Here is a 26,574-nt window from a genome sequence, read left to right as displayed (position 1 = left end):
CCACTGCGCCAAGCTGCTTTTGTCGCTTTACTTTGCCACTTGCTTTTACAATCTATGAAGCCTACCCTGCTCGCCCTGTGGGCATGCTTTAGCTCCGCACCATCTCCATCCACATTCGAGTCAACCCGTTCATCAATTAATCCTCTGTAGAGCTGCGATTTCTTTCACTTTACATTTCTTTTCCTTTGGGCAGTTCAATATTATTTTCACTGGATATTGCCATAGCATGAAGATTGATTCACGCCGCAAAGATCATGCTATGTCTCGCTGATGCGTTCAAATTGCGGGCGCATCGCCAAGAGCTATCAAGGTTGCAACCGATTGACATTGCGATCTATTTTCGCATCAACAGATCGATCTACACGACACCGGCCAACAGCTAAATCCTTCGGCCATCAATGGTTCATTCTCGGATGTCTCCTGTCTTTGAACCGGGTCGTTGGTTTAAACACTGACTCATGGCATGTCCCTAGTGGACCCCCGGAATTGTTTTTGCGGAGGAGCTGACGATAAAAATCAGGGGATTATTGAACCCCTGCGCCTAAGACTTCGGCTCATGTCCTTCCCCTTTCTTCAACCACGTGGAGTCATGGAGTTTTTGTTATCTAACGGATGCATGCTTGCATCGCGGCGCCTCCGCAGTTGATATTGACATCGGATGATGGCGGTTTCATTCCGTGGTGTTCGGACGTACGGAGCCGAGAGCTTCGAGAAGAACCACTTTTCTGCGCCCGCGAAATGACTGATGACACGAGACTCTCGATTCGAGAAGGTATTCACGACTACTGACACAAACCATGGCCTGACTTTCGATATACCGATAATTAGGCGATCTGATAGGCCGCGACAAAGCTGGGGTATCGCTGTACAAAGCTATAAAGCCGACCAATATCCAGTCGGATAAGGACTCGGCAAGTCAATGAGATTATGCAATCTCAGCGACAAACAAGCTATTATCAAATAGACCCAACGAATGACACATCCATTTATGGTCTCTCGTCTTTCTTTCCCCGGAGATTCCACTCCATCCACTAAACCGTTTTTCGCTTCCGCAAACGGCCGCCAGCTCTGGTGATCAACCGAGTCATGGAATGCGCCACAGCAAGCCATCCGGTTGGACGCCGGGGATGCTTTGTGTCTTAGGGCCTACTTTAGGATTGGAACAGGATGTCTACTAGTGTGAACTCTATTGATGAGCCAAAATGATGCGACGACCTTGATCCTCTTCCATGCAGGGTCCAAACCTTTCAGGTAATAAAAGTGACCTAACAGGATTGATATCCTTGCTGTCTCACATGCCATCCGAAGACGAGACATGCAGAGAAAGATCTATCATCGTCTGGTCTTTCCAGAACGCTGATCAAAGAGTCTAGGCGTAAAAGGACGGCTCGAGACTGAGACACATACCAGCTAAAGTTGATGCATCAGGGATGAAAAGACAGCTACCCGCTTCTGTATGACGTTAGTGAACGACACTCAGCTGGTGTCACTACCACCTCAGCCCACCCACATCAAGCGGCCAGAGCTAAATTCTGGATCTAGACTAAACGTTAACCCCTGCTAACGGCTAACGAAGGATCTAGCGGAAAAGCCATTCATAGTGCAGTCCCTCCCTACCTCGACAGAAGGTCCCGAGGAACCGGACATAAGATCAGCGCAGGTACCTTATCGAAAGTCGATCCCTCTTCTTTTTGGCTTCTTCCATTTGTCCTGTCACATTTTTGGTCATCTCGCGGCGATAGCTGCATCGGTCAATTTACCATGGATTACTTCGAGGTGTGCTGGTCCATCTTTAGCACCATCTGTCTGGTCAATGTCTTCTTTGGTATCCTGGTCTGCGAAATCACCACGTTCACTGTCTTGGCTGCTGTACCGATCTTCTCTTCTGCTGCGGGCGCTATCGCGAACGGTCTTTGCTATTATGTGTACTACAACGATCACCCTCTTGTCAATGAGGTGGTAGCCGCCGTCTTTGCTGACTTCTTCTGGCTGGTACGTGTACCTCAATTGATATCGTTGATGCGCTTACTTACCCTCAATAGTTACAAGAAGGAAGTCTGTTGCTTTACAGTTATATCATTCTCGAACGAGTCCTCCGCCCGACCCAATGGCGCATCTTCAGTATCGTCTTTTGGGCTTTGATGGGTTTAACCGCCATTTCCCGAGTCTTCATCGCCGTTTACCGCGCTAAATTCTTGATCGAAGGCGTGCACGAGTACGAAGTCATCATCAATTACCTACATATCGGATACTTCACATTCATGGCTATTTCAGAATGCCTTAGCGCCTATTTCCTTGTTGTCATTTTCGCTTCCGCTAAGAACTCGAGTATGAATGCGGCACTTAAAGTCGGTCTCTTGCGATATCTCACACGCAGTACCGAAATGCGTGTTGCCTTCTTGGCTTTGATTGGAGTCGTTCGAACTATTATTCACCCGTTCCAAACACCAGGACAAAAGGCTGTCAATATTGCCAGTCAGCTCGATCGATTTCTCTACGCCCTATTTTGTCTCTACCCGATCGTTCTTTAGTATGTATTTTGCCCTTCGCTTCTTGATAAAGCTAACCTGGTCACTAGTTTCGATACCCTTGCTTCCAAATTACGCTTCAACGAGGACCGATCCATCTATACCCACAGTGATCAGGCCGGCAACCCTACTCGCTACGGCATCAACACCCAAACAAGATGCTACACTACCACAAAGTCCAACTATGCTTCTAAGATGTATGGCGGAAACGACCCTATCCAAGAGGGAAACAATTCACAAGAACAAATTGTTCAGCCGGATGGATCAACCAGGTCAGGTGTTTCGGAGACGGAATTGGAGGATATGGATGTCGAAGGACTCGTTATCAGGAAGACCACCGAGGTCACTGTTTCATAATGCGGACTAGCCCAAAATATACGACTAAATACTCTGCATATCATAATTAGATAATCACAAAGCAATTTACTATTATAAAGATGGCGATATCAACCAGAATCCAACCATCGGAGCGGAGAATCCTTAACCCGTTGGGTAATCTCGGATAAGTCTAGCTCTATGACTGCCTAGAGCTGTCTCAACATTGTTCATGCTGGGTGCCTGTTCAGAGACGTGAGGTCGTGGTATTTACTAGCCACTTTCCCTTCTGACCGGAAGTTCTTTACACGAAACCCAAGTCATCCTGGTTACCATTTCTGCCTGTACACGATGAGTGCTCCTTCCTTCCACTGTCAGATATGCGGTGTAGACATGGCTATTGCACGCATCCGCACGCCCAACGAGCCGCCAAGTGCAGCGTGGAATATAGACGGTGCAAACTATGTTAGCTGGATGAAGTATCCGTTTAATGATGTGGCGGAGGACGCAGACTGCAAAGGCTGCACGACTATAGATCGAACACCGGCTGATCCCCAGGTTCTTGAGTGGGATACGCTCCCTATCTGGCCGGAAGATGACGACTCCGATGATCCTGACTGGATCCCAGATGACCAGTCGCAGACGGATAGTGAACCCCTGGAGTATGATTCGGGAGCAGAGAGCGGTTCTGATGACAGCTCATCTGAGACAAGAGAAGATCTCGACGATACAGAGGAGATGTACTCTGTTTCCAATCTATGCAACCAACCACGACCTGAGAGGTTTCCTCATGGGACGTGGTACAACAACAAGGTCTTCTACACAGGAGCACGCGAAGATCCTGTTCTTTGCGATTTCCCCGAACAAGATGGGCGCAAAATACCGCGTGAGCACATCGCCTCACCATCATGCCAGAGCTTACGAGGTATCAACGGACATGTGCTGAGTGTGGAGCAAATGAAGAACTGCCGCAACTTGCGCCTCATAATCCCTAAGCAGGCGAACTGGGAACTCGGAGCTGAGGATGAGCTGCTGGAGAAGGATAGCTTGTTCTTTCTTTCAGGAGAGACAAACGGTTCAAACGCCGCGCAGGGTAATCATTGGGCTGCGTGGCGGTCATTCTATCCTACGAGACATGGAGTGCAGGAGTTGAGGACTTCCTGGGATTGCGTTAATAATGGAGTCATTGTAAGTTTCCCGACATCGTGTTGGAGATCGAATTAACCATGAGGCAGGACTCCGACGAAACATTCCCCATTGCCGTTCACTCCTACTGTCTTGACATGTATGCAAAGACATCCTTTCGCAAATTAGGCCATGCCAACCTTGACGGACTTTGGCATTGGCGGGAAATAGAAGATAACCCGAATGGGTACGGGATCAGTCGGAGCAAGATCCCTGGCTTGGTACCTGAAGTGTCTGGAGCCCGTGACGTATGGTATTATCCATGGCACCACTTCTCCGGAGATGAGTGGCTCGTTGCCAATCCAGTTGAGATTTCTGGAATTGGAAATGCTTTGGAGCTGTGCTTGAATTTGACAGTCGCCGAAGGATCTGCCCAAACTCACGCAAAGCTGCTAAATCTACCCCCCGAGATGATGGATCTGATCCTCGGGTCACTCAAGCCCTCAGATTTGAACGCTGTCGCTAAGACCTGTCGAGCAATGTACCACCTTACTCAGCCCAAGTTCCAAGCACATGTGCTGAAGAAGATGAAGTGGCTGTGGGAGATATCCGAGGGGAAGCAATACCCAGAATCGCCATGTCAACCTGTGGCTTGGGATCCTATTTGCCCTCTGGGAATCCCACCACCAACCTTTCCAGTCGGCCTAGAAGACGAAACATTCGAAACACGCCTCTGGGAGGAAATCATTGGAGAGTTCCCAGAGATGGAAGAAGTTGGTACAGCAGTCAGAGCTATCAACACCCTACGTCGTAACGAGATCGAAGTACCATACCAAGACAAGCTGGTAGCTCTATCGCAAGTATGGCATGATTTCCGCGTCGGTGTACGAGAGTGGATCGGTAATACCGCAACCTATCCTTATTCGAAAGTCGATTGGAGACGAACGTGGGTACTGTTCAACCCAAGGACAACTAAAATGCCCGGCATACGCAACCGAAAGAGGATATGGGATCGCTGCGAGAGGATTGTTGATTGCGTGAGACAGGCGCATAAATTTGGACAGATTGAGAACAAGGCTCAAGAGCTGGCTGCGAAGTTGGCGCATCCCCACCACCCTGGGTGGTACACTACTGAGGCGGAAACGCGATGGGATTGGGGCAATATCTAGGGCAAGGGTAAAGACTAACTGCAGCTTCCAACTTGTACGGAGCTGGGACAAGTGAATCAATACCTATTATAAAGCCAAGTACATTAGATGACCATACTCATGATGCCTCTTGTATTCTTCTTATAGATGTGCCTCTTTCTAATATACGGTTGAGCAAAAAAGGTCTCGGTTATACTTTTGTAACGACCGGATCCAAGTCTGACCTTGTAGCAAAGCCGATTCGCTTCTCCCCTATGTCGTCGAAAACGGTTACCATATTATCAATAAATATTCAGCCCAGAATCCATGTATACTTCTTGGTTCCGAAGTACATATACGTAACAGGACTTCTCAGATAGTCTGATCCAGGGACGTGACCCAGTGATAAGTCTTCTTTGTTGAGACTGAACGTAGCTTCTTCTATCGTATCGCCAAAGGTGAACAAGAACTCTCTTAACCCGCCACTGGAATAGGTAACGATCCGATTGCTGGCTTTGCCTTGTACAGCCTTTGCTATATCGATGCAGTAGTCCTCAGTCATGGTGAGATATAAGGCTGTCGAGGCTATCGATATCGAATGCATCGAAGATCAGAAGGCCCGAAAGGCGTAAATATGGATTATAATTGAGATACTGCTTTTCAGTTATCAAGACGGCCATGTACACCAAGCGATGATAGCAGTTGTCTGATGGGGCAGCTGGGTAACAGAAGGATTCTCCTCCAAGGCTTAGGTTGCCAAAATAAAATACCCTAAGAGCAGGTCGAAAATAGCATAAGATACCTAAGCTATTTCGTCCCTTATGCATTTAGCTGCCATTTCTTCCAACACCCTGAGCCGGGGTTCAATAGTGATACGGTGTTCTGCAAACTGGTTTCTGACTTTCCCAGTAGTTCCACTGGGTACACAAAAGAATCATCAAATCAAGTCCCTTATTAGAGACCGGTTATCTGACTCTTGACTTTGGAGCAAGTTCAGGTAGTTGCCAACTAATCTGATCCATATAAAACGTGCCACGCTGTAATAGTCATGATAACAGGCAAACCAATGATCATGAGCCACCGAATGCCAGCTTCCTTGAGTATCTGTAGTTCCAATCCCTTCACAGCATCAGCATCATTGACCCTTGGAAACGATGTATCGGGTGTAGGCAGTTTCAGTGCGTTGCTCAAAGGATCCCAACCCTGGCTCAATTCCATCATGTGGAATTTATCCGGCGGAGTAACCTTTCTGACGTATTCGTTGTGTTCATCAAGTCGCGCTGCTTAATCAGCAATAATCCTTCTTCTAACGGAATGAGCTTACCTGATGTCATCGGGCCGAACTTCTCATTTTGCCTAAAGTCCGTCAGTGATGAAGCAATCGCCACAATGCTGCGTTCTTACTGTTCGAGAAATTGAGTAACGAGCTTCGGATACCATCTCTTCCCGGGAACGGGCATCAGGAAGACGTTGAGAAAGCCAGCTCCTGCCATTTTCGACACAGCTTCCCAGCTCGCCCACCACTTTTCTCTGTCGCGTGTGACGCAAACGACCTTTGCATCAGGATAGATTTCGAGAAGCTCTTCAACAAAACAATTACCAGGCGCGTCCGTGATAGCGACAAAGCCAGCTGTCGCCGCTTTCAGAAGCTTAAGTAGTTTGGGTCGATCGTGGCGAGCTTCGAAGACTTCCGTCCAGAGCTTGACATAGGCTCTTATCGTCAGCTGCTATTGAAGGTGATACGGATAGAGCCTTACCGTCTTCTCTGCCAAGGAGCTGGGATCCGCCGTGCATTACTGGTCCATCTAGAAGCTGTTCCAAGGCGATAGCCATAGACAGTGTTCCTGTCCTGGAATAGCCTGCGCCGATGACCTTGAGTGACCGGGTGCGGTCAATGGGTACAGACACAGTACCTCCCATTTTAACAAACACTGGTCGGTATCTCTAAGGTTTGTAGATTAAGTCAAAGGTCTGCGGTTCAGTAGAGGGTATCGGATCTTTATATGACCAGCCTATTCATGGTGGCTTAGTGCTTACTCACAGCGGCACATATGTCCGTTTTGGCACATTTTCACAGCGGGCTAGCTATGGTAGTCTTGGCGCACGGTGTAGACTGATGCATGGAAACATGTGATTCTGTGTGTTTGTTCCTATATTTCAGTGATTAACCTGGAAAGACGCTTGAGAACGGAGAATGAAGATGGTGGTTAAGTGACAACAGAGCGGCCTTCTTTATCACACCTGTCAAGATAGCAGTGACGCTACTCGAGGTCTGCTTGTGACACATCTGGGGACACACTGTCATACATTGCGTATAAAAAGCAGCAGCTTTCGGTCTCACGGTAACGGAAAGTCTTCTAACAAACACTCCTTAACAACCACAACATAGGCAAAATGTGCTTCATGAGCAAAACAGAGATCTTCTGCCCGGCATGCAAAGAGGTATACCACAAGATGGAGCTGCCCGAAACTTGTCGATTCCTTCCAAGGGGATTAACATGGGACCAATGCAGCTTGAACCCGGAGACACTAAGATTCAGCAACCCTGGACTCGAGTGTGCCTCTTGTCGACGGAAGCGGGAAGAGGAAGAGGAAGAGAGAAAGAGGAAGCGCGAGCAGGAGGCATAACTTGGTTGATGCCGTCAGTGGCTTTTGCCGAGACATGTAAATATCGGAGTGATCGTTAGTGCCATAGATCAAAGGCAGTGGTTCACAAACAAGAGAGCAGTCTCCGTCGCTTCACTTACCTATCATAAGGCCATGTGCAAACACAATCAAACAGTGACTTGCTGCAATGTAAAAACTATATAAACTAGCGCGATTCTCAAGCTGAAGAGAGAATAGAACTCACCAAAACCATTATTAAAAATCTACTATAAACGCAACATGTGTTTTATCACGCATACGGAACTATACTGTCCAGTCTGCCGGACATCATACTACGAGATGGAGCTACCATCATGCTGTGCCTTTCTTCCTACAGGGTGTACCTTTGGGGCATGCGGTTATACGACGCAACACTTGTTCTTTCAAGCGCCTGGACTAGAATGTGAGCCATGCCGAGTAAGGCGGGAAGAGGAAGAGAGGAGGAGGCGTGAGGAGGAGGAAGAGAGATGGAGGAATAGCTTTTACGGTTATTTTCCGGGTAGAAGTAGTTCCTGCTAGCAGGTGATATTATAATGCTAAACTGTGTTTCCTGATGATTTCTTCTCAAGAAATACGTGATGGAAGTTCCTGTTGTAGGTAGTCTGAAGGGTAGTGGAACCTCAACGTGTTGATGTACAGATGTCTGTTTGGCAAGCCTTCGTCTCGTCAACACATTGTGCCGTGTAGGTTCCCTGATTATCACAGGATATCTTTTATGTTTCGGATCACGAAACTCAAATTATTCCTTAACAGATATGTACTTTGAAAGCATCATGACTGCAAAGTCCGGATAGAACATTCTGGTAACATGCTCTACCAAATCTTGCAACTTTTATGTATCACACCTTGAACTACCAACTGAACTGTACAACTGCCGTTTCACATCCATGTACTGGGTGCGATTAGTGAATCACACTACGGGTTAGTGCGTCTCTTGTTTGTTGAAGATATTCACCTGAGTTCATCTTCAATTCGACTGAATCGTCCCTCATCACTCGATTGAACATTTTATCTTCCCTGGGAGTACAACTTTGAAGCACCATACTACTTTATTTGCACTAATATTACAGTGGTTCACGCCCTTTTGGGAAGTATTTAAACGTTTTGCGGAAACCAACTTTCAAACCTCTCCATAAACCACACAGTCCACCTAACAATCGACTATCAACCAAAACATCAACTCTTCTATTATATCAAGATGTGTGAAGAATGGCATATTCTGACACACTGCGAGACATGTCGTAAGACAATTCAGGAATATGTAAAGGCCGAGATGTGCTCTAATCGTCGACCGAATGGGGTTTATGGAGAATGTCCTACAGGACCAATGACAAAGTGGCAACACGACTATAATTTCGAGTGCGCAGACTGCAAGGAGAAGCGTGAAGAAGAGGAAAGACGCAGGCTTGCGGCTATTCAAGAAGAGGAGGAGGAGGAATAGGAAGCATGTGGTGATTCGGCTTGATGAACCTAGGTCCTAGATAGTATTAGAAACTGTTGTTATATCTTGTTCTGCCTACACTTGCCCAAGTTAATTAGCAGTCTACGAACTTGCAAGGATTATTCGCAATGGATATGATCCGGACAGAGGTCAGATCATGCCACTGTGCAACCTTCTTGTCATCTTAATCGCTCATGGCAACTCAATCAACCCAGTCAGCTCCGTCAACTAACTTTCACTACAATCAATAACAACACTTTTTAATACAGAGTTTGCGACGCTAATTAGGAAGGGATGTCTAAAGCAAATAGCTCTGCGAGCCAGATGGGACGAAAGGATGCCTCTCCTCCCACAACCGCCGCTGTAATTCTAGACCCACAGCACTGGCCCGAAATACAGAAGGTTTGCTCACGGGAACCTACTTTCGAGACATGTGACTAAGAAGCATCCAAAGGCGAAAGGGTCAGACGATGAAGACGATGGCACGGCCATAATGTCTGGCGCCGACTCAACGACAGCATCCATCACTTCCAGCATCCTTCAGTACCGGACCATTCACGGTCGCACTTATCACAGCGAGCAGGGCGACGCTCAATATTGGTATGATTGCCAAGTATGTATATAACAAAACCGACTAGTTTTTGGTCGAAGGGGATCGAATGATGATCAGCAAAAAGACTTGATGGATCTCACGTGAGAACTGAACCTCTGATCATGATACATAGATTCTGACATGTAACAGCCATCATATTCTTACCCTCGGTCTTGGTGACAAGCTTCACTTGGCCCCGTTGAAGAAGGAAAACGTCCAAGTAAGCTAATTTCGCTACGACTTTCGTCAACGTGCCTATCATACCTGAAGCAAGCGATTGACATTGGCACCGGTACAGGTAAATGCCTTTTCCTTGGTAGATCTCATGGGAATTATTGCTAAAACTTGATCAGGAATCTGGGCCATGTAAGAAGGTCACACCAGACAATAGCTACCTACTAACGATGATTGACTTCCAGCGACTTCGCCGACCAGTACCCGAACGCCACCATCGTCGGAACAGACCTGTCGCCCATCCAGCTGTCGTGGGCCCCACCAAACCTCCAATTGTAGGTAGCTTGTCCTTTAAGCTATCATAACTGATACTCTGCAAGCACCATCGAAGACTGTAGTCGTGAGTGGACCTTCAAGAGTGATTTCACGGATTACATCCACGCTCGGTGGCTTATGGGCAGCATTGGGAACTGCGATGCGTTTTTCTGGAAAGCTTTCAGGGTGTGTAAACCAGGTGGCTGGGTAGAGAGCCATGAAGCCTCGTCTATCATCAGTAGTCCAGATGGCACCGTAGAGCCTGATTCTGCTATGGGCCATTAGGGCAAGTTCTTCATTGAAGGTAGCAAGAAGATTGGAACAAGCTTCACAGTCGTCGAAGATGGAACACAGAGGGAGGCTATGGAGAAGGCAGGATTTGTCAACATCCAAGAATTCGACTTCAGAGATAGTATCTCTACCACGATAGTTTCTGCTTTCTGCTAACTATTAAACAGAACCCGATTGGCGACTGGCCTGAGGATCCTGTTGAGAAGCAAATGGGCATCTACACCAAGCACGGTCTTCAGAAGGATAGCGAGGGCTTTGTTCTTTTCATGGCACATACTCTTGGTTGGACCAGAGAAGAAATCCTGGATTATGTTGGACAATTCCGAAAGGAGATTGGAACTGGAAAATCATCATGGCTACTTTGCTCAGAAGGTTGTCTGGGGTCAAAAGCCCGAGGCATCTGATAGTTGAGCTGGTTGTCTCATATCGACAAACAACTTCTCATCGCGGGTGCAAAGAAAGTTCGGGGAAATAAGCAAGGAAACAATGTGAGCTCATGGAATTGTGCTTGGAATTGTGCTTGTTTGGGCCTGGCAGAAACGGGTTCAGGTCTTCGGGATATGGTAGCATTTTAACGCCAAGCTTTATTATAAGCGGGCTAATCGGCTGTTGTTTGTAGGCGCTGATCGTCGCCCATTTTCCCGTCCACTAGATTACTTGTTCGCATCGCAATGGGGGAATAGCTCCGAGCGATTGGCTTGGAAAATGCCTTTGAACTTGCTGAGAAGTGATATCTTCATCAAGAGTATATCTTCACATGGAATTTCGCAGTCGTTGTCCAGCCCTGTATGGATCTGACTTTGGGAAAAACGTGAGATACTGTACCTAGTACATTTCCTGAAACCCTTTACCCACGTAATTGACCGAATGGTATGCAAGGGGTAAGTGACAATACGAGTGCTACCGCTGGTCATTCCCCCGAAGGAAACACAGTTCAGGAAACATTGCGAAGCCGCTACCGAGGACCGCCAATTTTGCAAACTCGTGATAGTCACCCCGCATTGACGACCAGGGGTTGATGGGGCCGGGGATACCGGAGCCGAAGGGTCCAGGGTAACATGAACTGAATGCGGGGAAATCAAGGTTTCCCTTGATCGTAAAGATCAACGTCCAGCTAACCTGTTGAGGGAGGACTTTGGCTTCCCCAGGTTATTTCCCCTGTTCATCGTGTCATTGTACCAAGGAATACCTACGTCAGGTGTTGTTGAGACGATCTTGGGAACACGGGGTTGCCAAGATTGTCGGTCCGCTCCGGAGGATGGAGTGTTTATGAGCTTAATTCGATAGCATGAGGGAACTATAAGATGCCAGAGATCCGCTTGTACCAGTTAACCAAGGACCAACCAACTTGTCCATACTTTCTCCATAGCCCACGATGAAGCAATTCGTGCGCCCCCTTTTGGCACTTGGCTGCCTCATTGGCAACGTCGCCGCAGCCTGGCCCAACGGTCCCTTCAAAACCTCTGGCCGATGGATTGTCAACGCCAATGGCGAGGAGGTCAACCTAGCTGGTGCCAACTGGCCCGGTCACGGTGAGGTCATGGTCCCCGAAGGTCTGCAGTACCAGTCCATCGAGGATGTTCTCTCGGACATCAAGGGCATTGGCATGAACGCCATTCGCCTGACCTTTGCCACTGAGATGATTGACCAAATCTATGCCAACGATGGCAAGGACATCGACATCAAGACTGCCTTCGAGGAGGGTCTTGGAAAGGAGAACGGTACTATCGTCCTCGAGAAGGTGTTGAAGAACAACCCTTCCTTCACTCCTGAGACCACCCGTCTTGAGGTATGAGGCACCGACACCGATTTAGAGGTGTGAACTAGACTAACTAAAGACAGGTTTACGACGCCATTGCTGCTGAGTGTCTTCGTCAAGAGATTTACATCAACCTCGACAACCACATCTCTGAGGGCAAATGGTGCTGTGGTGGTGAGGACCTTAACACCTGGTGGGGGGATGTTCAGTTTGACGCTGAGAAGTGGGTTCGCGGTGGTGCTTACATGGCTGCTCACGTATGTCTTCTCCATTCTCTCCTCAAGCAATTCAACTAACACACATCAGGCCAAGAAATGGCCCGCAAAGGTCTCCCAATCTCTCCGTAACGAGCCTCGGGAGCCCACAAACAACGACAAGCTCAAAGAAGAGTCTTATCACTGGAGCGACCTGTACAAGTACATGCGCCAGGGTGCTGATGCAGTGCACGAGGCTGATCCTGAGGCCATCATCGTTATCTCCGGCATGAACTACGACACCTACGTCACCCCTCTCTACAGCGGAGAGAAGATGGAGCCCCGCGGTGAAGTCTTCAACCGCGATGACTTCAAGGGCTACGGCAAGGACAAGCTCGTTCTCGAGATCCACACCTACGAGAACAAGGGAACGAGCTGCCCTTCTCTGCGCTACAACCTCTACAACAAGGGTTTCCAGGCTATGAACGAGTCTGACCCTAACGTCGCTGAGGTCTTCCCTGTTATGTTGACTGAGTTTGGTCAAGCCATGAACGGCCCTGACTACGAGACTGCTAAGACTTATGTCAGCTGCTTGTCTGAGTATCTTCCTGAGATGCAGGCTAGCTGGTTCATCTGGGTTATTGTTGGACGATACTATACTCGCCAGGGTACTCAGGAGTTTGATGACTCTTGGGGAATGAAGAAGCCTGATTGGTCTGGCTGGAGAAACGATGAGTACATTGAGACTTATCTCAAGCCTCAGATTGAGGGTACCTTGAGAAAGTAGATACTCTCCATAGTAAATTCAATAGTATTTAGTTGCATTTCAAGTTGCATAATTATCCTCACCTACGGCGGTGTTAAGCGTCCTCAAGTCGGTGTCAGTGTTTAGTCGCGGCCTCCATGTCTCATTGGGGTCACCGTTAGGCGTAATTCCCGTGCTGCACTAAACGGCCAATTGGCTGCGTCTAGTGAGTCCTATCTGTTGGTCTGATTCGCACAGCCTCATTTCACTTAACTTCTTTGGTCGCCCAAGAGTCAGCCGCACTCCCCAGATCCCCTCACTCCCAGCCCGACTTTCCTACATCTCATTTCATTTCTCGTTCAGAGCCGAAATTGTCGCCATGTCCCTCACACTACGCCAGGCTGGTAATCTTAAGCCGGAAATTCGCCTCGCTCAAGCCGTCTCAGAGTTTGAGGCGACTCTCACGCCGGAACAAAAATCCTCATTTCAAGCGTCGCGCGCCCGGGCTGTCAGCACAGCACCGACTATGTCAGATGTAATGCGACTCACCGCAGAGATAGATCTCAAATCCACCAGCAAACAAGGCCATGGGAGGTGTTTTGGGCCAAGAATGACGAATGCTCTTCAGGCAATCCAGCAATTTGCAGCTCTCGGTGATATTATAGTTGGGGGAGGTCAAAACCTAATTGCTTGTGGGGTTTGGGCTGCGGCAAGGATGACGCTTCAAGTAGATATCTCTATCCTATCGCTCGGGAGACTAGACACTGATGGGATTGACAGGTCATTACTGGGTACTCTACGTACCTGGAGAATTTGTCATTACTGTTCATGGCCATCGGTCGGAATGCACCACGCTACCAAACCATGGCAGCTTTATATCCCAAATCAAAGAGCCTACAAGGCTATCTTTGCGAATACTTCATTGTCATAACCAAAGTTTGTCACCAGTCTGTTATGTGGACTAGAAAGTCGGCTCTAGCTCGTTTTTCCACTACCATCAGCGACCCTCAAATGAAAACTTTCAAGGATGAGCTCGATCTCTGGTCTTCAGCCATCAAGGAGGAGGCCAATGTTCTATTGAATCAAACGGTCGCTGAGGAAGCAAAACATAATTCATTATTCAGGTCTGTCGCAACTGCACGATCTAAAGCCTCAGCTCATCAACATAAAATCGAACGACAGATTCAATTTCTGGACACTTGTTCACAATATGACTATTGTACGACATGGAAGCAAACACGCAAGCGCGGAACAACTAAGCTTTTAGCATGTTGCAACCCCTACCAGCAGTGGAGAGACGATGATGATGACAGTACCTCGATTCTTTTTCTCGGCAAATTGGGAGCCGGGAAGTCTGTTCTTTTAGCCAATATCGTTGATGACCTGAATTTGAGGGATCTTTCTATCACTCTCTACTTCTTTGCACGACATGATAACGAGGAGAGCATGAAAGCAAAGACGATACTCGGTTCTCTTATACGACAGCTGTTGGAACATCGGAAGAACGACAGCAAGTTCAGCCATCTATTCCCTGAAAGCATACCTCGAACAGATTTAGAAGATATTCTGGATCTTTTCAAGCGCGCAGGACCAGAGAATGAGGACATATTCATCATCCTAGATGGGCTGGATGAGTGTGAGATAGAGATTCAGTCAACTGTCCTGGAACATCTAGCCGAGTTGCAGAGTTTCGGGTACAGACTTTGCCTTTCAGCACGGACCTCTGAGCGACGTCCAATCTGGGATACTCAGTTATTCCAATTCCACGCCTCCATACCGGAGCAGAATCCGGATATAAAAGACTTCGTGGTGGCCGAGGTTGACACCAGAGTTAAAGATGGAAGACTGATCATTCGTGATCCGAAGCTGGTCGAGGATGTCAAGCAAGAGCTTATCGCTGGTGCCTGCGGGATGTGAGTGCTTGGGGCCAGTTTTGGAACTATATACTAACATTCTTAAAGGTTCCTCTGGGTTTCCTTACAGATCGACTCAATTTGTGCCGAAGTATGCGATCATGACATTCGTGAAACCATCAGAGACCTACCACGAGACCTAACAGAAACTTTCAGGCGCAATCTCCTCAAAGCCAGCTCCAAGGACCACAAGAGCTATCATATCCGGATCCTTAAGGTTCTGGCTGGCGCAAAAGAGCTGTTGACGACAGAAGAGCTACGTCAAGCCGCAAGCGTTACCATTGGACAAACAATCTGGAACTCAAATAAAGAAATCAACAGTATACATACTGTTTTGAAGTTCTGTGGGAGTCTGGTAATGGTCGATGAAGAAGACGAGACCGTTCGTTTCATCCATCATAGCGCGCGCAGCTTCTGCATCAAAGGCTCACACGATGTCACGAATTGGGCTTTTAGTGAGCTCGAAGCGGATCAGCATATTGCCGAGATACTCGTGACATATCTTAGTTATAACGTCTTCGACACACAAGTGTCAAGGAACGTCGTGCCTACCATAGATGCGAAGGAGATACCCAGAAGAGTTGCGCTAAGCACTATCGGCTCTAAATATCTTGGAACCAGTATCGCAGGGAAGGTGCTCAGGTCCACGACACGTCTAAAACGAGATATTGGTCCAACTCTCGCAAAGGCTAGTGTGAGTCATTCAGAGGAAAAGAACGAGTTCCCTCTTCTCAGATATGCAAAGAAGCACTGGGTACAGCATACCGCAAACCTGGAAGACTTTCCCCTGTTACCGCAGTGGTACATCCTGCTTGATCATCCGTCCTTTGGGATAAACCTTCGACATGTTCCGGCTCATATTGGGCTAGAACTATACCTTTTCCTGATTCCGGTTGGGCTACCTGCATCGATGGCCGTTTTGAATAAACTGGATCCATCGCTAATACAGCTCCGACCATCGAATATTATGGTTTGGGCTTTCTCACATAGCCATATCATGCTCTTAAAGCATCAGCTAACGAAGGACGGTGGTGCTGAAAGAATAAGAAACTACGTCAAATTGTTTTCTTTCCTTAGGCGGGTTGCTCTGAGAATACCATCCATCCTCCAGTATGATCTTGACTACAACTTCGTCAGATGGCTAAGTCCCATGCTGCTGAATCTCGGAGTGGATCATCCTGCGAAAGAGTACTGCCTCGGACGCATCCAGACATCGGACGATCGATATACGGAACTCGCGAGAACTGCAGTTGAACAGGCTGATTGGGTGGCTATCCTTGCACTAGTCAGAGACGACTACACATATCATGACGATCTCTCGCTATTAGAGTGGGATTCCCATAATGGACTGACTCACCATTGTGCTATGGTACCCCCAATTCTCAAGGCCGGACTTCTGTCACCATCTCAACAGGGTAAAGTCTTATCAGTCATTTCGAGCAATGATCTTTGGCTACTTGATCTTATATCGTGGTTTCTGAAGATGAAACCGTCATATTTCCAATGGGGCAGGACCTACGATGCACCACTTTCCTTTTCGAGAGCTTTTGATGCGCTGAGCGATGCAGGGGTCGGTGACAAAGAAACAAATCTGTTGAAAGACGTGTTGACCATTACACGTAACCGAGCCATAAAGGCAGGTTACGCTGATACTACGGAATTCCCCTTTGGTGTAAAAGTTTCATACCAGCCGGCATTCAACGAAGGATGGGTCTAAAGTGGAAAGCGACCATCGGTTTGTGATATAGACACGGCGACTCAATATTATTTTCTTTTATTGGATGTTTGATAGAGTAATGAGAACCAGCTTGTATTCGAGCAAGCCATCTATTGCAGCTGAAGCTTATGTACTATGTACAAGTGAGAACATCTACTGCTTGGTTTATGAGGGTTTTGGTATCCTCAGGCAGGTCAGCATTGTTCAGTGACGATAGCCTTTCTTTCCAAGTGTTCCATCTATCCTGACAGAATCCCCTCCATTCAGCACCATCCTTTAGACTGGCACCAGGTTTGGCCATCTTTCCATCAAATTGCTTTCCTTCTTTGGTCGCCTTTGACAGTATGTCGCTAGCATAGACGAACCAGACCGAAGCAGCTTTGAGTAGTTTGGGAGAAGTCTGCTTAGCGATGTCACCGGCCGCAGGGTCCTCAAGGCCTTCGCGTAATGTCCAGATAGCGTAGAGAGTAAAGTCATCAATTCCAGCCGCAGTGACCCGAGCAAAGAATGCATTGATGTTGACGCACGCCTCATCGGACTTTTCTTGGGCTGTTGATGTTTTAGTATTGCGTTGATATAGAGGTTGAGGGTCAGTACATACCAATGTCGAGTTGCTCTCGTGCCTTGCCCCCAAACATGGGCAGCTCATCCCAGCGCTTCTCCTCACCCCAAACAGAAATCTTCTTGGCCTTTTCGGAAGCTGGCGAAAGTCCCTTTATCGCCTGCACGATTTGCACTAGCTTATCTTGTCGATCATGAGGGGTCTGCTCGGCAGCGGTAAGGATGCCCGACCACAGCGCATCAAGTTCATCCTCAATCTTGGAGTCGTCTTCATTCTTCTCGATTGCATTTATGCACGAGCCCGCAATCTTTTTAGCAGCATCTTGCGGTAAGATGCCGTCGTCTGTAAGGAGTTTCTTGATATTGTCGGCCATGTTGTGTGTGATGAGTAAAGAAGATGCAGGTCAGGAAATGAAGGAGCATAATATGACTGCGTTTCAAAGCGGAGATGCATAACAAAAAGACCACACTAGGGCATATGATTCGTTCCGAAGTGCATCCAATGATTGCGAATCATTGATAGCACATTAAACACATGGCGCGCTATGAAACTGAGAAGTGCCGATCATGGCCCGCTTTTGGTGCGGGATTTTACTCCGACTGGCTAGTCTTTCAAGACTATATGCCGGACCTACATCCGCTTTAAGCAGGTGGTGATAGTATCGCGAATCTAATACATTAGAGAGCCAATCGGACTGATGGGATCAATCACCTGCCTCTGCTCCGTATGCTGATCAACCAAATGTTTTAGATCACCGAGGAACGAGGATAGGATGGCATGATAGAGATAGAGGTTGTAGGGGTGAAGATGGGATATATAAGAGATGGGATGCGGTGGCAAAGTTGTTACTTGTCCTGGCAAGCCGCTCTCATTCCTTCGTTAATTATCAAGTAAACCGTTCACAAGATGCTCTTCTTCCAGGTATAGACTGATGTCCTCATCACTCCCCTCAGACGTATCACTGAACTTGTCACTCCCAGTCCATCGCCTCTCTGGCCGCCCTTGTCAGCGTCGCTGTCGCCAGCCCCATTGAGGGTCGCCAATCTGCCACCCGATGTGGTAGCACCAGCTACTCTGCTGCTCAGGTCCGAGCTGCTGCCAACGCTGCTTGCCAGTACTACCAAGCCGATGATACCGCGGGTAGCTCTACCTACCCTCACACCTACAACAACCGCGAGGGCTTTGACTTTCTTGTGAACGGTCCCTACCAGGAGTTCCCCATCCGAACCAGCGGTGTCTACACTGGCGGTAAGTCAAACAACCTCCCTCTTCCATGCTCCACTCTTTCTGACGGCTATATCTAGGTTCTCCTGGTGCTGATCGCATTGTCATCAACACCAACTGCCAGTATGCTGGTGCCATTACCCACACTGGAGCTTCTGGCAACAACTTCGTTGGCTGCACTGGTACCAACTAAGCAATCACTATGATAACCACAGAGCGTTTGAGCGATGCATTACACGTAAATAGTCTTCTTCAAATAAACATTTAACCAAATCATTGATGCTCTAACTACCCGGCCGTAACTGGTTTCTAACAATACATAGTCCACTTGTCCAAGTTCATTTTCTTGATGATCTTGCTGAAGCCATCAGAATCTGCGGCAGCGCCACTGGTGGAACAAATCCTCTTTTTATCCTTAGACTTAACCTTTGGTGCGCCCTTGGGGTATTCAATGTTAAAAACGGGTTTTCCAACCTCGATGTATGGCGCGTACAAGTCGCATTCGCTGTACTCAATGCAAGATTCATTGATGCAGAACGCGACGTATGGAAGGACCTCTTCTGTGACGTCTCCACCGTTCTTCATGCCCATCACCATGTTGTACTTTGCTGCTTCCGCGGAAAGGAACTTGACGTATGAGACAGTGTCGGCTTCAGTAAGGCCGAGTCCATTGTTGTTTTGCTGGCTATATTAGCATGCATTCGAACTCCTCCCTCGACTGACTTACATAGCCATCCATATTATCAGGATCAATAGCATCACATCCCTTGTCAGCAGCAACCTTGATCCTTTTGGCCATGATAGCCCGAATGGCAGGACTGCTAATATTCACCCATTTCTCATCCGGCCACCCATCCATAGTCTTGCCGAGGTCCTTTTTCGGGAAGTCATTCTTATCATCACGCCAGTTCTCCCACGATCCGGCGCTGAAGTAACAAATAACACGTTTTCCAGCCTTTTGCATGGCGGAGAAGGTGCTCTTGTCGTTTTCGAAAAGATCGAGATCATAGACGGGAACTGTTGAGTCAAGCTTACTAGCGCCTCCCTTAGGAAGCTTGAACACTTCGGAGAGGATGATTTCCCACTTCGTGCCAGCTTCCGGCTTCCATAGGGCTTTGCGCTTGGGGGTGCTGGCGCGGGGATTGGAAGCCTCCGCTGACACGGCAAGGATAGTGATGGCTTGGAAGATCGTGGTGAGCTTCATGTTGGCTTCAGTCGTGTAGATATGGACGATATACCAAGTGTGTGTTGTCTGAGATGGAGCAGTTCCCAATGGGACATAGGATCTATATATAGATAATACTCAGAAGACCGAGACATTGCTACCTTGTGTGAGAGATATACTCAGAGTTTTTTCCTTTTTCGAAATGGTGTTCCAGCCCATTCCAATGTTCGTGCCTGGACAGGGATGGGCCGCTTCGGGGCATAAGGGTCTAGGTTTGCATTGAAGCTTGCTAGTCTGGAATGTGAAATGAGCCTGGATCCTGGTCTTGTCCGTTTTTTACATGCCAACAGATTTCGTCTTGTGCTTTCCGCTGGGGACCACACGCTCCTCATGTGGGTATTTTTACTAGTCTATCCCGATGCGGCCTTACTGTAAAAACGTGTTGATTGTGTGTTTGCTCGGCACAAGATCCTGTCGTACCCTCCAACGGTCTGGAGCAGCACGATGTAGACCTCCGATTCTCCAATGTCCGGACGGTTAGAAAGATAATGCTCAGAATTTCCATACTATCCAACTACCTGACCTATGCCCAGCCACATGACTTACTGCACCTGCGTGGCTATCTGTTTGGTAACCTATTTCTTAACCTCAACAGACCAGTACATCAAAGTATCATCAAACTCAGCAGTATTCTTGTTTCTCCCAGCCCCAAACCACGACTTCTTCAAAGCTTCAATTCTCTTGTGATCTTTCCTGTGGCCTAGCCATCGCACCATAGTCAGGTACGCACTGTCAAGGGCGCCTGAGATCCAAGCATGGTGAGGGCTCAGCGCCTCTCCACAGATAGCAAATTTTCCGTCACAGAAGACGTGCTGAAATTCGGGATACAGATACTTAAACTGGCCAGGGCCGAAAAGGGCAAAGGCACCGCCTGTGTAGGGGTCATGAGACCAAGCATATGCGTGATGAGTGAGATATTGGTCTCTGAGGAAGTCAACCGTGACGGTGGGGTCGGCCTTTGACCAGAGCTTCGCAAGATCCTGGAAGGATTGCTTGACGACCGTATCGTCGATACATGGTTCCTGTTTGGAGTAATCGGGGATCAAGGCTCCCATGCGTGTAGCGTCTTGGGCCCAGCTGTATGAAACCATGAGTACAGCTGCCTTTTCTCCGTCGTCCCAAGATGGGTATACGACATTGCTGATCGAGAGATCAGTGCCAGATACACCTCCGATTTTAACATGAGTGGTAGAATCCTGGTACATATCCTTCCACCAACGCGACTTGAATTTAATCGCAACCTTGCAAGCGCGATCGTAGCTGAGAGCCCGAATACCTGTAAGGATTCTCTGTTGTGCGTCTTCATCACCAAAGCCCGGCACCAGTCCTGAGATATCCATGCGCTGGAGAGGACCCATGGCGGTTGTGTTGAAGACCATGTTATAGCGTTCTGGCTTCTCTTCCCCGGCTAGAGTGACTTCGATCTTGTTTCCACTCTCCGACATTGCCAAGACTGGTGTCTTGGTCTTGACTTTCAATGAGATTCCGTTGTCAGGAAGCCAGTTGGGATCTTCGATGCACTCGTTCATCTTGTCGGTGAGGGTGGACATGCCACCTTCGAGACGCCACCACGGTTTGCCTTTGGACGCTTGGAAGTCGCTAAAGTCACAGAGGGACTCGATAAATGCTTGATCAAAGAGACCTGTAGATCTAAGAGAGAATTAGTGGATTGGATAAATGCTGACATGGAAACTCACGTCTCGGCCGACTCGGCTTCTTCGGTTTGCTCGTATGTCAACCTTGTCCTAGTCAGTACTGCCCACACTATATGTCTCTGATACGTACTTGGGTTTGATGTGCATGAGCCAGGCTCTGGTTGAGTAGTCATCGTCGTGACCCTTAATCAATGCTTTGAACGCCCCATTCCAGTTCTTGTTAAGGCTGTCAATGATGTCTTTAATTCTGGCCTCGTATAGCGTTCCTCTACCATATGTCAGCTGCGTGATAAGACCGGCTGTTACTTCTCATACTTTGGAGCAAGCTCTGGTTTGTGCGAGTAGTAGTGCATCTGTGGTTCGCACCCCGCATCAAGGACGTATTTCGATTTGGTAAGGCCGAGGTATTCGATCAGATTCAAGGTCCTGGGAAAGTTATTAGTTGAACCACTGCAGCAACGCAAAAGTACAATTTTACTTACGACTTCATAGCTGCAATTTCCGGGATGCGCATTGCCCCAATATCGTAGTAATTGTGGGGACAGTCCTCGTCATCTGGAAAGCTGTAGGTATAACACCGTCCACCGATTCTATCCGACGCTTCATAGATATCCACATTTTTTATCTCCAGAAACTTCAGCATCATGGCGAGATACAGACCGGTAGCGCCAGCGCCGACAATGGCGACGCGACCATCGTACTTATCCACAACTTGATCGGATTCATGGGAAGTAGGAGTGTGGGACAGTGATCTTTCGGGCAATGGCTCATCCTCTTCGCCGCGAAGCCTGCGAAGGTGTTTGTTGAGGATGTGCTGGGCGTAAGCGATGCGAAGACCTTCCGGGACCAGGCCGATTGGCTCCTGGGACAAAGCCGGAGCATGCTCAGCTCGGATAGCCATGTTCCTCAAAGATGTCTTAATGGGAAGTAGTTGTCTAGGAAGAGAGATGTTCTAGAGTTCATGCTTCTTGCTCAAATAGTCGAGTAAGCTGCAGGTTCTTATACACGAATTTATCACGCTCGCTGCCGATACCTGAAGATGGCTTACGGAGCTGAAAGGGTCACATTCCTTTTATTGGGTTCATCACACCATTGTCACATCAATATTGTACAGCAAAGTCAAAGTGGCGAGCTGAATATGCCATGTTGCGGGGAAATACCGCCGTTTTAGGTGTCTATGTCTCGATACAATGTGAGTTATGACTGCTGGGGAACGCCAGCCAGTTAGGTTTTGACTGTCAAAGGCAAGAAGGTGGCTTCAGGACTTCCCCAGATGACCAGAGGGTAACCATTTATTCAAATGCACTTGTACACAAAGCGAGACGTTCGATCAATATAGAAGGGATCCAAAAGGTCGTAGCTATAGTCCCATCAATTTGCCAGGGTTTGCTGTGATGCTTCCATGTGTGGGGTATCTTCGACACCTCAGCTCCCGCTTTTCCATCCAATGACGTCTTCGTCTTCTTAATACCCTGTAATTGGTTCGTCGGGCCCCACAGGAAAGAGCAACTTCCCTGACCGAACACAGCTGCACATCTTATCCCCAATCAACATCCCTACAGCAAAGTCCAGACCTCAATCGACCTGTCTCACTCACACACTATCACACCCAAAATGCCAAAGAACCAGCTATTCCAGTACTCGGTTGTCTCAGCCCTCATGGATGGAGTCGCCGAGACCGGCATCACCATTTCCGACCTGCTCAGCCATGGAGATCACGGCCTCGGCACATTTCGACACATGGTCGGCGAAATGATTATCCTTGACGGAACAGTCTACGATATGAAGCCTGATGGTTCCGTTGTCGCTCTCGACGATGATGCTTGCGCGAACCAAACGGCGCCTTTCGCCATGACCACGGATTATCAGCCTACAACGATTGCTCGTAAATTAATCCCGGCCAAGGATGCGTTGACAAAGGACTTATCGGACTTCCTGCCGAACGCGAAGAACCATTATGTTGCTTTTAGAGCGGAAGGCACATTCAAGTCCGTTACTGTTCGAACAGTCGGTGGACAGCAATCACCAGGCGAAAGTCTCGCTGAGCTTGGCAAACGTCAAGCTTCTCACGAGTTCAAGGACATTGAGGGTACGATTATCGGCTTTCGGTCGCCGGCTTTTATGCAGGGTATCAGCGTTGCTGGAGACCACTTGCATTTTATATCGGCCGACAAACAAGCTGGTGGCCACGTGTTGGCGTTGAAAGGCGACGGATACGTGGAACTCAGTGCTGCGCCTATCACGGGAGTGAATCTTCAATTGCCGACGGAAGACGACGCGTTCAATCAGGCCAAGCTGGTAAGAGATGATGAGGGAATAGCTGCGGTTGAGGGTTGAAGCAAGGTTCACCTTCTTTGCCTGAGATAGATCTTTTGATGAGCGAGAGATAGAGAAAGAGATGAACCACTAGCTTTTGATGGCATTGTGCTTCTGTGACCCGAACGTAGGGCCCAAGGAATCAATATGCAGGTACATGTCAGCCGAGAATCTAGATGCGGCGTTCAGGGTTGCACTTGAGCGGTGAGAAATATTTCTTCTCGGTTATATGACTTTTATAGGCAGGTGGGAGGGCGTATGGTACCAAACCTTTTCGATAAGTTGTTCATCTGCCGTATCACAAGTCTACAGTGCTGAGGTCATGGTTAAGTTACCAAAACATGGAGATCTGCGATCGTAGGCTGAGAATAGGAAAATGACTAGTGATACCTCTGTTGAACCTGAAATGCTCATGGTGAAATTGCCCAACCTGATTTTGCCATGTCGATCCTTGGATGTAAGCACTATAAATTCTCCACTACTGGACATCCTTGCCAAGAGGTATTGTAACGCAAAAAGGCCAATTGTCGTACAGCGACGATCCCTGACTTCGTACCAAAGAGGGGAACCGGAAGATCCGTGTAACCCTTGAAAGTCTATATAACCAGGGCGTTCTAACAAACCTCGTCCATACCTCTCATCCTCGCTTTTGTGATACAACATGATGCGTGGTGTTGTCTTTGCATCGCTACTCGCTTTTGCCAAAGCGTCAGGAGAGTCCAGCTGCAAATGTTTCCCCGGAGACGATTGCTGGCCGGCTGAAGATGAGTGGAAGAGTCTGAACACTACGGTTGGCGGTCGCTTGGTGGCGACTATCCCTCTGGGCAGTCCTTGCCATGACCCGAAATATGATGCTGAGGAGTGCAAGCGCTTGCAGAGCGAATGGCTTTACTCTTCTGTCCAGTAAGATAATTTCCTGGGTTTCAACTTTCTAGAATGTCATGCTAATAGCCTACAGCTCTCAATCTTCTTCGTCGATGATGGCACCGATCTTTGCCAACCAAAGCTGCGATCCCTTCCAGCCCAGAGAGAAGCCGTGTACCCTTGGCAATTACGTCAGATACGCTGTGAACGCGACATCCTCCGACGACATCATCGCTGCATTGGAGTTCGCCAAAGAGAAGAACGTGCGTTTCGTCATCCGAAATACGGGCCATGACTACCTCGGTCGTTCAACTGGTGCCGGAGCGCTCTCGGTTTGGACTCATTACCTGAAGAGCACAGAGGTCATCGACTGGAAGGATAAGCACTACCAGGGTAAGGCACTCAAGGTCGGTGCAGGAGTCCAGGGTTTCGAGGCTCTTGGCGCTGCCCATGCTGAGGATCTCGTCGTCGTGAGTGGAGAATGTCCTTCTGTCGGTCTCGTAGGAGGTTATAGTCAAGGAGGTGGACACTCCGCCTTGAGCACAAACTTCGGTCTGGCAGCTGATAACACCCTCGAGTTCGAGGTTGTCACCGCCGATGGTAAGCTTGTCAAGGCAAACAAGAGCAAGAACAGTGACTTGTACTGGGCTTTGAGTGGCGCGGGCTCTGGAAACTACGGAGTCGTTGTTTCAGCTACTGTACGAGCTCATCCAGAAGCCAAGGTTAGCGGCGGCAGCTTTCTTATCACAGCGCCCGAAGGTCACCCCGATATGATCTACCAGGCGATCGATGCTTTCCACGACGCTCTTCTCAAGATCGTTGACTCGGGTGTTATGATCATCTACTTCTTCTCGAACTCATTCCTGCAGATCCCTGCCATTACCGCTTACAACAAGACCGAGGCAGAGGTCAAGAAGATCCTCCAACCTCTTGCCGAATCATTGACTACGCTTGGCTTCAAGTTCGAGCCAACCTTCACCAATTTCCCAAGTTACTACGAGCATTATGACCACTACTGGGGTCCCCTTCCCGCAGGAAATATCCAAATCGGAACGCAGATCTTTGGAGGCCGTCTACTGCCCCGCGACAAGGTCAAGGACTTTGCACCTACTGCACGAAAGATTGCTGAGATGGGAGTCATCTACATCGGTGTCGGTCTCAATGTATCCAAATTCAGCCCTAACAGCGCCAACGCCGTCTTACCACAGTGGCGAAAGTCTCTCGTCCAGGTATCCCTCACTCTGCCGTGGGATAACGAAGCTCCTTGGGAAGAGATGCTGGCTGCCCAAAAGAAGATGACCGAGGAGATTCAACCTGTCATTGAAGCTGCGACACCAGGTGCCGGAGCTTATATCAACGAGGCAGACTTCCAGCAGCAAAACTGGCAAGAGACTTTCTATGGTTCTAACTATAAGAAATTACTGAAGATCAAGAAGAAGTATGATCCTGAGCATTTGTTTTATGCTACGGTAGCGGTTGGAAGTGAGGCTTGGTCCGTGGCTACGGATGGGCGCATGTGTAAGGTTGAAGCATGAAAGATGTATTCGAGCATTATTTCAAAGACGAAAAGAATTCAGTCGGTTGTGTATAATTGTGGATATGCTGAATGCAGAGTCAACCCAACAGAGCATGTTGATTTGATGGAATAGCCAACATGCATTACAGCTTACAGGGCTTTAAGGGCATATAACCGGTTACAGAAACAATTCATTAAAGTAATTTCTGATTATTGCAACCGCGAAATTGTTTCAGCTTACTCTTCAGGCGCATTTGCCGACCCCGCCTTTCCTCTCCAAGTGATGTTCCCACGTCGTGTCTTTGCATCTTTTCTGAGCTTCCAGGGACT

The 26,574-nt window shown here is 48.2% G+C and overlaps 11 protein-coding genes across 11 annotated transcripts; 7 read left to right on the top strand and 4 right to left on the bottom strand.

Annotated features, from left to right (window-relative positions):
• Window positions 1-1,761: 1,761 nt before the first annotated feature.
• Window positions 1,762-2,885, top strand: FIESC28_00432 (uncharacterized protein; the record flags this gene model as incomplete). The annotated part of the gene is made up of 3 exons (XM_031154583.1): window positions 1,762-1,992; window positions 2,043-2,530; window positions 2,579-2,885. 3 exons carry the CDS (start codon window positions 1,762-1,764, stop codon window positions 2,883-2,885), a joined length of 1,026 nt encoding a protein of 341 aa, XP_031021442.1.
• A 309-nt stretch (window positions 2,886-3,194) lies between these two features.
• On the top strand, window positions 3,195-5,137 carry FIESC28_00431 (uncharacterized protein; the record flags this gene model as incomplete). The annotated part of the gene is made up of 2 exons (XM_031154582.1): window positions 3,195-4,031; window positions 4,079-5,137. 2 exons carry the CDS (start codon window positions 3,195-3,197, stop codon window positions 5,135-5,137), a joined length of 1,896 nt encoding a protein of 631 aa, XP_031021441.1.
• A 966-nt stretch (window positions 5,138-6,103) lies between these two features.
• Window positions 6,104-7,015, bottom strand: FIESC28_00430 (uncharacterized protein; the record flags this gene model as incomplete). Its single annotated transcript, XM_031154581.1, has 4 exons — window positions 6,104-6,375; window positions 6,420-6,451; window positions 6,500-6,806; window positions 6,853-7,015. 4 exons carry the CDS (start codon window positions 7,013-7,015, stop codon window positions 6,104-6,106), a joined length of 774 nt encoding a protein of 257 aa, XP_031021440.1.
• A 2,660-nt stretch (window positions 7,016-9,675) lies between these two features.
• Window positions 9,676-10,958, top strand: FIESC28_00429 (uncharacterized protein; the record flags this gene model as incomplete). The annotated part of the gene is made up of 8 exons (XM_031154580.1): window positions 9,676-9,782; window positions 9,834-9,875; window positions 9,925-9,994; window positions 10,045-10,072; window positions 10,128-10,140; window positions 10,194-10,283; window positions 10,329-10,449; window positions 10,722-10,958. 8 exons carry the CDS (start codon window positions 9,676-9,678, stop codon window positions 10,956-10,958), a joined length of 708 nt encoding a protein of 235 aa, XP_031021439.1.
• A 971-nt stretch (window positions 10,959-11,929) lies between these two features.
• Window positions 11,930-16,882, top strand: FIESC28_00428 (uncharacterized protein; the record flags this gene model as incomplete). The annotated part of the gene is made up of 6 exons (XM_031154579.1): window positions 11,930-12,343; window positions 12,397-12,570; window positions 12,620-13,290; window positions 13,511-13,787; window positions 14,033-15,165; window positions 15,214-16,882. The coding sequence occupies 6 exons, from the start codon at window positions 11,930-11,932 to the stop codon at window positions 16,880-16,882; spliced, it is 4,338 nt and encodes a 1,445-aa protein (XP_031021438.1).
• Window positions 16,883-17,015: 133 nt separating this feature from the next.
• FIESC28_00427 (uncharacterized protein) lies at window positions 17,016-17,817 on the bottom strand (the record flags this gene model as incomplete). Its single annotated transcript, XM_031154578.1, has 2 exons — window positions 17,016-17,431; window positions 17,484-17,817. The coding sequence occupies 2 exons, from the start codon at window positions 17,815-17,817 to the stop codon at window positions 17,016-17,018; spliced, it is 750 nt and encodes a 249-aa protein (XP_031021437.1).
• Window positions 17,818-18,350: 533 nt separating this feature from the next.
• FIESC28_00426 (uncharacterized protein) lies at window positions 18,351-18,861 on the top strand (the record flags this gene model as incomplete). Its single annotated transcript, XM_031154577.1, has 3 exons — window positions 18,351-18,365; window positions 18,425-18,692; window positions 18,749-18,861. 3 exons carry the CDS (start codon window positions 18,351-18,353, stop codon window positions 18,859-18,861), a joined length of 396 nt encoding a protein of 131 aa, XP_031021436.1.
• A 116-nt stretch (window positions 18,862-18,977) lies between these two features.
• Window positions 18,978-19,872, bottom strand: FIESC28_00425 (uncharacterized protein; the record flags this gene model as incomplete). The annotated part of the gene is made up of 2 exons (XM_031154576.1): window positions 18,978-19,349; window positions 19,396-19,872. The coding sequence occupies 2 exons, from the start codon at window positions 19,870-19,872 to the stop codon at window positions 18,978-18,980; spliced, it is 849 nt and encodes a 282-aa protein (XP_031021435.1).
• Window positions 19,873-20,468: 596 nt separating this feature from the next.
• On the bottom strand, window positions 20,469-22,449 carry FIESC28_00424 (uncharacterized protein; the record flags this gene model as incomplete). Its single annotated transcript, XM_031154575.1, has 5 exons — window positions 20,469-21,543; window positions 21,591-21,632; window positions 21,679-21,816; window positions 21,864-21,974; window positions 22,031-22,449. 5 exons carry the CDS (start codon window positions 22,447-22,449, stop codon window positions 20,469-20,471), a joined length of 1,785 nt encoding a protein of 594 aa, XP_031021434.1.
• Window positions 22,450-23,162: 713 nt separating this feature from the next.
• On the top strand, window positions 23,163-23,885 carry FIESC28_00423 (uncharacterized protein; the record flags this gene model as incomplete). The annotated part of the gene is made up of 1 exon (XM_031154574.1): window positions 23,163-23,885. One exon carries the CDS (start codon window positions 23,163-23,165, stop codon window positions 23,883-23,885), a length of 723 nt encoding a protein of 240 aa, XP_031021433.1.
• A 640-nt stretch (window positions 23,886-24,525) lies between these two features.
• On the top strand, window positions 24,526-26,263 carry FIESC28_00422 (uncharacterized protein; the record flags this gene model as incomplete). Its single annotated transcript, XM_031154573.1, has 2 exons — window positions 24,526-24,767; window positions 24,823-26,263. The coding sequence occupies 2 exons, from the start codon at window positions 24,526-24,528 to the stop codon at window positions 26,261-26,263; spliced, it is 1,683 nt and encodes a 560-aa protein (XP_031021432.1).
• Window positions 26,264-26,574: the final 311 nt, after the last annotated feature.

The sequence above is a fragment of the Fusarium coffeatum genome (assembly GCF_003316985.1).
Source record: "Fusarium coffeatum strain FIESC_28 chromosome Unknown BRIP53273_contig_9, whole genome shotgun sequence".
NCBI classification, from domain to species: Eukaryota; Fungi; Ascomycota; class Sordariomycetes; order Hypocreales; family Nectriaceae; genus Fusarium; species Fusarium coffeatum.
This window is presented reverse-complemented; position numbering and strand designations above follow the sequence as displayed.